At 39.0% G+C, this 12,896-nt stretch overlaps 1 protein-coding gene across 7 annotated transcripts in view; it reads left to right on the forward strand.

Moving 5' to 3' along the window:
- Positions 1-12,896, forward strand: part of TBC1D5 (TBC1 domain family member 5) — a 532,640-nt gene that overhangs the window by 273,535 nt on the left and 246,209 nt on the right. For all 7 annotated transcript variants that reach the window (XM_079921169.1, XM_079921174.1, XM_079921170.1 and 4 more), the window contains one exon: positions 12,246-12,354. In XM_079921169.1, the coding sequence (XP_079777295.1) occupies positions 12,246-12,354 (109 nt within the window). The remainder of the gene's footprint in view (positions 1-12,245; positions 12,355-12,896) is intronic.

A 12,896-nucleotide genomic window follows, 5' to 3' on the forward strand; every position in this document is an offset into this window, starting at 1 on the left:
ATGCTCTTAGAATGATATAAATTTGTTAATCTATTATTTTTAGGAATACGGATTTATAGAAACAATTTAATTATTGAAAGTTATACTGTATTAGTTTGTTTGGGCTGCTATAACAAATTACCAGAGACTAGGTAGCTTATAAACAACAGAAATTTATTTCTCATAATTTAGAGGCTGGGAAGTTCAAGATTAAGATGCTGGTAGATTTGATGTTTGATGGAGCCCACTTCCGGGTTCATAGATGGAGTCTTTTCACTACGTTCTCACTTGGCTGTAGGGGCAGGAAAGACCTCTGGGAGCCTCTTTTGTAAAGGCACTAATTCCATTCATTAGGGCTCAGCCCTGATGACTTACTCACCTCTGAAAGGCCCCACCCCCAAACACTGTCACATTGGGTGTCAGGATTCAGAACATGAATCTGTGGGGGCCACATTCAGTCCATAACACATACTAAAGATAATCAAGACCAAACTGAATTCCCCATCCCACTCCTTCTCCACCCACTCATCTTAAGTTCCTGAGGCCTTGCCTTTTAAATTATTTTTCCAGGACATAGCTTAGTAAATAGATGAAAGAGGAGGACCTAGAATTAGGGTTTCTTTCCTGATTCTTAGAAAGTTGCTTTCCTCACTTTGATGGGATGCCTGTATTTTGCTGAGAATCTATATAATTATATGACACTGACTCTTTAAGTTCTTAAGAATAAATACATAATTTAGGGAAACAGTTTAGAAAAACTACACAGATAGAAATAAGACAGAATAAAGTTTACATCTTAGCTCCAGCACTTACTGACTGTGTGATCTTAGGCAAGGTAATTAACCTCCCTGATTCCTAATTACTTCATTTGTGAAGCTGGAGTATTAACAGCTCCTGTATCACAGAGTTGTAGAGTTGTAGAGTTTTACACAAATGTGTAGAACTGCTGGACCAGTCACCTAACACATAGTGAGTAACAATACTAGTTTCTTTCTTTTCTCTGTCTTTTCTAAAACATCCTTTAAGTTTTAATCAACTTTTTCACCTAACAAAGTTGGCCTTCGTCTCAGAAAAGTGTTTTAAATTTACTCATTTTATTTATTTTTGCCTGTGTTGGATCTTCATTGCTGCGTGCAGGCTTTCTCTAGTTGCAGCGAGCGGGGGCTACTCTTTGTTGTGGGGCACGAGCTCTAGGCACGCGGGCTCAGTAGCTCTGGTGCAAGGGCTTAGTTGCTCCTTGGCATGTGGGATCTTCCTGGACCAGGGATCGAACCCGTGTCCCCTGCCTTGGCAGGCAGATTCTTAACCACTGTGCCACCAGGGAAGTATTTTAAAATTCTATATAGTTTTAAAGTGGCAGTAAATTTCTGATGTTTGATTTGATGGACAATTTATATGTCTCAAAGATATAGTTTAAGGGTGAAATTTACATAGAATATTTTAATAAAATTGGTATTTAATATTTGTCTCTTTTCTATATCAGATTACCTTGCTTTTTGAGGGAAAGTGGCAGTGGTTAATAATCCTATTTTTTTCATTTATTACTAATCCAGAGCTTTCAAAAGTGCTTTTGTGACATTTGTTTCTATATATATAAACAAATATATATATATATATATATATATATATAAAAAAACATCCATTTCCATTCCGGCGTATGGAAAAACCCAAACGGTTCATCATGAGACCTAACATATCTTCATTCATTCTGCAGATCATTATTCTGCGCCCATTACAGGCCAGCCAGTGTGCTAGACAAAGATTAAAACAAAACCCTGCTCTTGGTGCACTCGTGATCTAGGAGGGGAGACAGACATGGAAGCAACTACATGAGGACTGGTGTCATCGTGGGGGCATTTCACCAAGAACTAGGGGAATACCAGACGGGCTAGTTAATATTGAGGGTGGGTTGTGGTTGGGAGGAAAGATATGTTTGCTAGACAAAGTAGATGAACAGGAGTTTTCTGTGTGGTGAACAATATGAACAAAGACGTTCTTCATTTTCTACTGCAGCAATGCATTCTTTGGGAGTTTGGGGCACTCAGAATGGGTAGATTCGGTTGGCCTTGTATTTGTCAGTGACAAACTCATACAACATGGGTATTTACATATAACTGTTTCATTGTGGTGACATTGTAACTTTGCAGGAACTGCTATTTTGACAGTAGGTTTCAGTGTATCATAGATGTTTGATATATCTAAATCAGTGATCAAAATTTTTAACTGGGAGTTGAAAATGTGAATCTTTAAATTGCACAAAATTATATGAAATAGTTGATAATGTTACAATTGAGAGTGAATATTATGTGCCTAGAAATAAGGGAGAAATCAATAAACCAGCTATGGAATAAAATTAGCCTGGTAATGAGAGAATATTTGAAAATTAAAAAGATGTCCTAGTATCATCTGAACGTATGGACCTAGTTTTCATTTCATGATTATAGAGGCCCTTTTCTGAGATAGATATAGAAGTAGTTTAGTCTGGTTGACATATTCTCAAGGAGTTTCAAAGATTGTATTTCCAGCTACTTGTTCAGATTAGAAAAATAATTTGGATGACATGACCAAGTCTCTGAACCCATCTGAAGCAAAGCAGAATAGTTGCACACCATCTCTTAATTCTCACTCCGGTTTTTCACATGCTTCTAGATCTTAAAGCTCCCTTGAGTGGTAGAGCCCCACTGTCACTGAATCAGGCACAGAGCTCTGGTAGCTTGGATCTTGTTGGGTTCACAAGAATAAATTTATAATCTCCAAAGTAACTCCTGTCCTTTGCTTGCCCGTCCCTCCTACACAGGCACCACAGGGCCACGCCCAGAGCCTGAGTCTCTCCTTTGTATTCTGACCTCATTTATTCCCACCTGAGAGATCTGGGGTAGGGTGGAGGGGGTAGGATAAATAAAGAGAGCCAGAGTGGTCTGTTTGGCATTTTGAACACTGCTCCCACCCTGCTGCCCCTGAGCTGCTGCCCCTGAGCTGCTTATGGAGTCTGCTCCCTAGAGAAGGAGCCCGTTTCCCTGCCTCTGTCTCTCTAGGTACCATTCCTAATTATAGTATTTTTAAAAGTTCTGTAGAAAAAATGAAAATTTTCTTCCGGGGCTGATTTTCAATCTTATAGTAGCATTCCACGCAACAGCTTTACGAAAACATCCCACTCTCGTTCGTTAGAAAGGTATCTGTGGTCGTATAATTAATTGTTTTGTGGCATCCATTTGGGAATATCTGAATTATCACGTGTATGAACTAACAGAACAGCAAATAACAAAGTAACGAAAGGTCTTTTATGAAGTCAGAACTAGATCTGGGTTCTTTTGAAATACATGAACTTTCAAATAACATAAAATTTCAGCAGTGGAGAATATGTCTGCATATTAACAGAGGATTTTTTATGAAGCATAATTTAATTTGGGCAAGGAGGTCGTGAGAAAACCACTCGTCTTCCACTGTGATGTGGAGCAGCTGTTTCAAAAAATTGGTGCGAGAAGTACCGCTGCCACTGGTGTTCAGGCCTGCGTGGGAAGCAGCGTGCGGGCTGGAACCGGGTCTCCACACCCTGATTCCTCCACTTCAGTGTCTCCAGTGTCTACTGTTGAGAAAAGGGATCTCCCCTCTTTTCTTTGTAGATGCAGTAACATATCAGTTATTTAGAGGTCAAATTTCTAATATCTTCACCCAAGGAGGATGTAATCAGAGAGTTAGAAATGGGGAAAATGTTAAAATAGCCGAAGAATTTGTTTATTTAGGTAGATTTAGCCACAGGAAAGCCCTTCTAGTTCTTAAAGTGCTTATCTAATTTCTCATTTTTTTTCCTTGAAAAAGGCTAATATAGTTTATGTTATTGAAATAGGCTAGAATGTATGACAGTTCAGAGTTTACTTTGTTGTCTTGGTTTTAAAAAAGAAAAAGTGAGCAAGTGACAGGGGTGGAGATTTAGGACTTCTGAAAGCTAACATTATTTTACGAATCGATAGCTGATCTCCTGAAAACGATGGACATGAGAGAAATGCCACCAAAAACCGAATAGAAAACTCCAAAAGCCAAGCAGTGTGGAGTTATTTAATGTAGAAGCAAATAGCCATGCATTCCCCAAATGTATATCACATCTGGAAAAAAACTCCTTTATGGTTTAGAAATGTTTTGGTACTCTCAACATTTTTTTTTTTTTTTTTGCGGTACGCGGGCCTCTCACTGCTGTGGCCTCTCCCGTTGCGGAGCACAGGCTCCGGACGCGCAGGCTCAGCGGCCATGGCTCACAGGCCCAGCCGCTCCACGGCATGTGGCATCTTCCCAGACTGGGGCACGAACCCGTGTCCCCTGCATCGGCAGGTGGACTCTCAACCACTGCGCCACCAGGGAAGCCTCTCTCAACATTTTTGAGTTGAGAAAATGGCATACATTGGCCTTTCATCATGCTGGGTAAATTAGGTATTCAAGCATGGATTTTTAAAATCAGTGCATTCTTTTTCTTTTTAACTGTAATAAATAAGTGATGTTTTCTAGTCACCCAGGGGTTAGGGGTATTTCCTTATTTTTCCGGTGGCCCATGTAAAGTTGTTTTCCCAGGTACGTTAGTCTAACAAATTATAAAGTACACATTGACCTTGAATTAAAGTTTATTTGATCATGTGGCCCGTTGATCTTAATTTTAAATTACCATTTCCTGGATCTTTGAGCCAGTCTCTTGCCAAGTATGGTTATAATATGCTCATAGTCCAAATCTCAGGTCTGATTCTTTCCAGTATTGATCATTTTTGGTAACTTATAGATGTACCACTGTCATCACTAAAGATCTGCTTTTCTAACTTTTATGTGTGTGAGTCTGTATGTGTGAGTGTGCGTGTATGTGTGAGTGTGCGTGTGTGTTAGTGTGTGAGTGTGAGCGTGTTGTGAGTGTGAGCGTGTGTGTTGTGTGTTAGTATGTGTGTGAGTGTGAGTGTTGTGTAAGAGTGTGTGTGTGTGAGTGAAGAGGGAGGTGGGAGGAAGCAGGAGGCAGAGAGAGGTGATGAAGACAGAAACACAGTGGGAGGCAGTGAGCTAAGAGACGAAAAAGAAAAAAAGAAAACTTTTACATGTATATCTGATTTTACTTAGAGTGAATTTTTTTTTTTTTTTTTTTTTTTTTTTTTTTTTTTTTTTGCGGTACGCGGATCTCTCACTGTTGTGGCCTCTCCCGTTGCGGCTGTGCTCCGGACGCGCAGGCTTAGCGGCCATGGCTCACGGGCTCAGCCGCTCTGCGGCACGTGGGATCTTCCCAGACCGGTGCACGAACCCGTGTCCCCTGCAGCGGCAGGCGGACTCTCAACCACTGCGCCACCAGGGAAGCCCAGAGTGAATTTTATACTGTGTTACGTCTCTCATAGAATCATCTTGATTTTTTAACCACTTGTATATAGGCTAGCTTTAATGTGTTTCTGTTTTCTTTCCCCAGGGACACTATATGAGTATGTATCATGTGCAAATTTATCTTTACATCTCTTGAAACTTTTTAGTTGTTACTTTAAAAGGGAATGTATATATGAATGGTTTATCATCCTAAAACAGTTTCACTGTCCGATATAGGAACCACTAGTGACATGGGGCTAAGTTTAGGTTTAAATTCATTAAAATAAGACAATAAACAACTGTCGTTCAGTTGCACTAGCCATATTTAACCTGTTTAGTAGGCACGTGTGAGTAGTGATTACCATATTGGATGGTCAGATAGAGGACATTTCTGTCATCCTAGGAAGTTCTATTGCATAGTGCTGGTCATCAAATGAATGATGGATTCAGTTAAAATATAATCCACTTAAATCTTTTTAAGAGAAAGTATTTATTTCAAAAGTACATGTATTTCTATATGTGTTATTCCCTACAAGTCAACCCAGTGTTGGAAAACATGGTTTAGGAAACAGGATTGAGTTTTAATTAGGACATCAGATTTTGGGAAATAAATGCTTTTTTCTAAATGACTAGAAAATAATTTGTTTTCAATTCTGTATTTCCATTGCAGTATTGTTTACATCATAGACTGTGTGGTAAATTCTTTATCATATAGAAAATAAGATATGAAGTCCATGCTGGTTATCACCAATAGCAAAGAAAACGAGGGTGGGACAGGGGGGCCAAGAAGGTGGAGGTCTGCACCGAGGTGTCTTGAAGAAAGGGATTTCCCCTACTTGTTAATTACATAAGAAACATCAGTAAACCATGGAATAGAAAGCATTCATTTCAGACAACTTCGTAGCGATTGTCTGTAACGCCTTTTCTCACCTCATTTCTATATGTTTGATCCTTTGATATGACTTTTATTATGTGCTTAATTTTTTATAACCTCGTGACACGGCTTTTCTTATTTCTTTTCTAAAAGTACATTTGTTGAGTACTTTTAATATGATCCTGAATTTAGAAGCTCTTAAACACTATTATTTGAAGAAAATAATACATTAAAAAAAAAAAGATGATTATATCTGACAGTCCAAAACTGTTGCTAACTCAGTTGTTATCCACCTTGTGAATATTGACGTGGAAGCTCAAGATTTCTCAATTCACAGTTAAATCCAAACCCGAATCAAAACATCATTGTAAATTAATTTTAACACACCACCACACGCTGAACTATCAGTTGCCTTTGTTTCAATGATGCCTCATCACATGAGAACATTTTTCACCTAGAAATATGAAGAAATCCATTTTAGGCTTGTGAGTAATTGTGAGTTGTTTTTGTTTTTATATGTATAAGTAATATGCCCTGATGTTTCATTATGGAGGGAAAAAAAGAAAGCTTTAAATAAAAGTAAGTTTTTAAAAATTCCTGATATAGGAAGCAAAAAAGCCAGTATAGTTTCTAATTGCCTTTTAGAGTCTCTGAGTTCCCTCATTACCTGTGATTTAAGCTAAAAATGAGGTAATTATAGATAACGTTAGTGTTTATCTGGATGATCTTGGCACCTGCAGTCCTAATGTTGTAGCTTACCCAGCTCTGGTGCCACACTTTATAGTCTGATGCTGACATACCTAATTTACACTTCTCCTATTTCCTTTGATTTTTAAGTTAGACGTTCCTTGTTCTATTTCGATAGTATTTTAAAAGCCACCCCTTTAAAATGGTGTAAAGGCACATACTTTTCTATGTGGAATATTGGAATCATGGTACAGCCCTTTCATTAAGAGAAATCTTTCCCTGATGTATTTCTATACAGATTTAAAAATTTACTGTGTCCTTTCTCCCTTTGCATTTGATAAAGCAAATATGATCGTAATTAATATGGCAATCTCCTCACATATTGGCATGCACTTTAGGATTATAAAATTGTATAAACCGTTGTACATCAGATGCAGTTTTCTCACCTGTGGTTCCTCACCTTCAAGTATTCTACCCATCTTGTCTGCCTTAAAGACCACCTTCCTTTGACCTGGCCTTTAGTTCTACTGTTCCTCTACTGTTCTACTGTTCCTTTAGTCACATCTCAAGGACGAGATGACGATGGTTGACTGGTGACCTTGTAAACCACAGGGCCATCTCTGAGAGCTCCTGCTCCACCCCGCCGCCCCCAGCTCGGTCTGTGACTTCTTGACCTTCCCTGTGGTGACGAGCCCTCCTCTGCTCCACTCAGCAACTTTATTATCAGTCAAAGCCAACGTAGCTCCTCTTGACCAAGTATTGGAGATACTCAGTACTAGACTGTAGTAGTATGTAGTGTGTAGTCTATGAACTCTTCTCAGTTATTGTAACTGTCTGGATTTCTTACGTTAGCTCCACAGAGACATTGTTCCCTGTCTAAATAAAGCCAGGAAATCGGGTAAAACCATCATATAAAGTATATCTAGTGTATCCTCATTTGGGACAACAATTCAGAAATTTTTTATTCCAGAATTGCCTCGTCATTTTTGCATTCTTTCGGTTATGAAAGTATTTAAACAATTAAATTGAGAAGCCGCTAACCAGTTTCATACTAATTTTATGTGCGTATCTTGGGAAAATACATTAAAATATATCATTAGAAATAGTTATCTCCTTATGATCATCAGCTGTATTTCTTCACTGCAAATTCTAGTTGATTTCCATGTCAAAAAAAAAAATTGCAAGAGCCTTAACTACCTAAATAGTTCTTCTTAAATGAAAGGCATCCATTGCTGCTGCAAAAATTAATTTCACTTATTTAGAAATTATTGTAGTGTTCATGGCCAATGAATGTTCTTCCCTGAGGAACACAGAGGTGTTCTCAGAATCCTGAACACAGTGCTTCCAGGGCAGCCAGTACTAATCTGCTAACATTGGCAGGGGAAATGAAACAGCCCATTCCTGCCTCTTCTTGCTTAGATGCTGGTTACGGTTTCAGGGACCCAGTGCCTGCAATGCAGAGTCTTTGCCACTAGGTGGCACTAGTGCGTTATCCAGAGAGTTTTTAAGGCCCAGGTTTCATTTGAGGCGATTATGCACCTAAATGTCCCATGTGTTCTTAAACCACTCACAGTATCTGTTGACTTACCTTCTCAGTCCAACTGGTGAAAACTTCTCTCTATACTTTTGGACTTGATGTTCAAACTCTAAAAATGTAAGAAAGAAAATATAAGGTCGCATTCCTATCTTGCCTTGTTGCCAGGGGCCGTTTATGTCCTTTGATGTGTGCAGTATTATGCTTCCCTTTAGTGTTTTCAGCCATGTTATTCTGGAAGGTGCTTTTCCTAATTCTCATTCCATTTCTCTCTTGACAACTTATTTAATTTTTCTGGGCCTCAGTTTTGTCATTCATGGAGGGGGGAGGGGTTAAAATTATGCACCCCAGGAGGGTTGTTGTAGAGGTTAAAAGTGATTTACCCAAAATATTATATATTTTGAATGGACTTTTTTTAAGCATTTTTGAATGGATTTTTTTTGTAGCATTTTGAGAACATTGCTGCTAGATTTTTGCTGTGACAGACTATATGTTTTCCTATGTAAGACAAAGTTTAGCAACTACCTTTTCTTTATTTTTGTTAATTAAACTGCAGAATTCCACCACTGACTCCTCAGTACTTACTATTATTTTCCCAGGTCTTCACCTGAGTTCAGGAGTGTTGTCCACCATTTGTATTTGTGATTGGAAAAAACTTTTATTTTTTTCCAGCTCCCTTCAAAGGGCTCAACTTTCCAACATTTTGTCCTCTATAGACTGTTTAACCTCTGACAGCTCAGTTTTTAGGGTGGCATTTCAGTGCCTACGGAGATACTATTTATCGTTTTTTACACCGAGTTTTAATTTTTAGATATAAGATTATTTCACCCTCCTCTGCACTGCCAGAGTGCTTTGCCTTAATCATATGATTGGTTTACACATCTGTCTACTCTCTTTAACTTTTTAAAATTGCTTTTACAAATATCTCTGAGTGCTAAGCACACAGTAGGCACTAAATAGATGTTTATTATGTTTACTCTGTATCACAGTTTATTAATGAAACACCATTCCGTAGAAGAGAAAGACAATTAATACGTTTTCTTGTGGCCTTTATATAGTATCTATGTTGTTAGAGCTCTCCATCAGTTTGAGATTTGTGCCTTAATTGGAACTATGAGTACCTATGAATAAATTTAAATGATTGTGAATTTCAGAGAGAATGTTTCCATTTCACATGCCTCAGTCTCCTTTATTCTTTACCAACACAGTAATCAAGGCACAGGGTCTTATTTGAGCTAACAAATAATTATCCTTCATGAGGTAAGTGGTGTGTAACTTGACCTTGAAAGGCTCCTGACCTTGACAAGATGGCAATGAATCTAGCCACCAGCTGTGTCTACTTTCACAATGTCTTGGTACTTGTGAATAGGAGCTGATTTTGGAAGAGGCTGGAGGAGTCATTGCCTCACACTTTACCTCTCTGATCGGGAAGGTATTGGCGTTTTCAGGCCACGGAACTGCATGGTCTCGGACAAATTATTCCATTTGAAATCTGTGCTTTCTGTTCATAGACACAAGCTATTTAAACATAGGCACATTTTCGGAGATGTACTCCTGTAATGCTCTTTGTACTCGTTTTTTTATCTCATCTTTGAGTATTACTACAAACTGTATAAAAACAAAACTTGAACTGTGAGATGTGGGTAATATATGTGAAACTGTTGGGAAATGGATAATGTATTTAAAATATGATAGATAATACAAATGGACTAAAGTGATGTTCCAAAAACTCAAGAATTCAGTGAACATCTCTTTGAACTTGGAGTGGCTAAGAATTACTTAAGCCTGAAAACAATGGAAAGAGCATCAAGAGGAAATAAATGTTAGGTTTAAGTTATACACAAAAAGCTTCAGTGTGTTGAAAATCAAAATAATTGTGTTAAAAATACATATATATGGGGGCTTCCCTGGTGGCGCAGTGGTTGAGAGTCCGCCTGCCGATGCAGGGGACACGGGTTCGTGCCCCGGTCCGGGAAGATCCCACGTGCTGCGGAGCGGCTGGGCCCATGAGCCATGGCCACTGAGCCTGCGTGTCCGGAGCCTGTGCTCCGCAACGGGAGAGGCCACAACAGTGAGAGACCCGCATACCGCAAAAAACAAACAAACAAACAAACAAACATATATATGGCAGACAAAGGTGTGATGTCTTTAAGGTATGAAAAACTTCTCTCAGAACAATAAGCCCAAGGCACCAAGATAAAAGCTGTGTTATAATTATTATTAATAATGATATTAATTTTCTAAAATGTTATGATATGCCAGTCCCCTTCTAAGGACTGTTCATATATTTTAATTCTTATGATAATTATTTGAGGTAAATACTATTATTCCATTTTACAGAAAGGAAGTTTTTAAAAAGAAGAAATAAAATGGCCCAAAAGCATGAAAAATTTTCGGTTTTACTAATGATACAAAAGCAAGTGAAATCAAAATGAAGTATTATTTTCTTTCATGAATCGCGTGATGGAAATAAGACATTTTCATGGAGTAGTGGTAGGAATTTGTTTCTTTCCAGCATAGTGTTGGCCTGTGTGTCGCATTTGTCACACTTAGCCACAAGCCCCTTCTGGCAGAAGCTTGGCGCGGCTGGAGATCAGTGCTGCGGGGGTGAGGCTGGAAGTTCTCCTGCTCCTGGCATTAGGGAACGTGCCGTTGCCTCGGCCACTCTTCTGGAAAGCTCTGTGGGGAAGATGCAGCTTGCTCTGCAGTCAGGGTTTTGCACGTTAGGTGTGCAGTTGGTTATGATACCGGCTCTAAGATTGCCTTGCGTATGGCTGTCCTTTCTGAACACGAGTGGGGTCTGGCCGGCGACAACTGTGCATTACAGAGAAGGGTGATGGAGGGGTTCAGAGGCATTCTCTCGCGAGTTGGTCTCTGAAGAGATTGCCAGGCTTGCAGCTTTGATAATAAATTTTACATTATAAGTTTATTGTGGCATTATGGAATCTGAGAGAAATTTCATAAAGCTGCACTCAGTAGCCTCAACTGTTGACAAATGATTCTTGATGTTTAGTTTGGTACCAGACGCAGGGAATATAGGTCTGCTTCCTTTATTCAAACTCAGTAAATGGTTTGGGACAATTAATTTCCAATTGTTTCCCAGTAGGGCAGATTTACTTGTATATTAATGAGGCACAGGTGTTGGGCCCCTGGTGTCTGCATGCCTGGGAGGCATATTTCAGTTGTTTATCTCCTCAGCCATAGGTGCAGGCGGCAGGGTACTCAAGCTTGCCTTTCACAGTTTTTACAGTGAGGCTTTTTAATTTTTTTGATGTTTTTTTTCACATTTGCCTGCACCTGTTAAAATTTTAAAACTGATCGTGTGGAAAGAAGTTGCAGAGATTTCAATAGTAAATAGTACTAAAAACTAAAGAAAGTAGTCTTCTATATAATTGCCCAGCTTGACATGAAAGAAAAATGAGTTGATTTAATGAGATATTTCAGGTGAGAAGCCAATACGATCTATGGCCCACTTTTTGGTTGTGTATTTTTGGAGCAAGTATATCTTTGTCAATGGCTAAAGCAGTCATATACTTATATTAATATTCATTTTTTTCTTGTTGATTCACTGAGCTGCAGTACCATCATTTTAGAGGCAGTGGAGTAGCCTCCATAGACATTATGAATTTCAGTAGCTGGCATAATTATAGCGATCTACATATTCATTAAATCTACTAAAGAACTCTGTCCAAAAAGACAGCCATGCGTTCAGAAACAGTACACAAATAAATATATATGTTTTAAAAGTTGCATTTCTGAGACTTATTTAAAATTAAATTCCTGTAGCAGTCCTCTCCAAGCAGAGAATTTTAACAAAAGGATCCCCATGCTTTGGTTTCTTGCATCTAGGAAAGAATGGGAAGAACTATTTGTAAACAACAATTACTTGGCAACAGTAAGGCAGAAGGGGATTAATGGGCAGCTGAGAAGCAGCAGGTTCCGCAGCATTTGCTGGAAGGTAAGAAGAAAATATTTATTTACAGTTTGTAGTTGCAGTATATCAACACATTACCTGATGCCCCGGAAGATCACCCATGCGGGGGATCACTGAATTTTCCAAGAGACTTCACTCTCGAGGTTTTGGCTATCCAGGTTTATCTTTCATAGGACATTTGCTAATAAGGTTGAACCACCTTAGTCCTGGATAACCGGCGATGGTGAAGGAGTCATTTGAAATAACGGTCTTTTCGTCCCATGTGATGGTGTGGAACTCAAGCAACGCCTTCCGGGTCCCCAGAGGCGTTTGCAGAAATCCTTGCTGCTGGAAGGGGGTGTGCGTGTGTGTGAATGTTTTCAGGCTCCTATTATATCAAGTGCCGTCATGTAGTCACTCTCCCTTTTTTCTTCACAAATAACAGATGGAAAAGATTTTCCATATTTTTTGTACTAGAAACACCGAGAGAAGGGCAGCAAGAAGGAGAAGTGGAGGGAGATTTGGTCGGTCTCCTTCCAGAGAAAGCCCATCAGTCACCACATGAGTGATGATGAGCGACGGTATCT

The sequence above is a fragment of the Stenella coeruleoalba genome (genome assembly GCF_951394435.1).
Source record: "Stenella coeruleoalba genome assembly, chromosome: 5".
Lineage (NCBI taxonomy): Eukaryota > Metazoa > Chordata > Mammalia > Artiodactyla > Delphinidae > Stenella > Stenella coeruleoalba.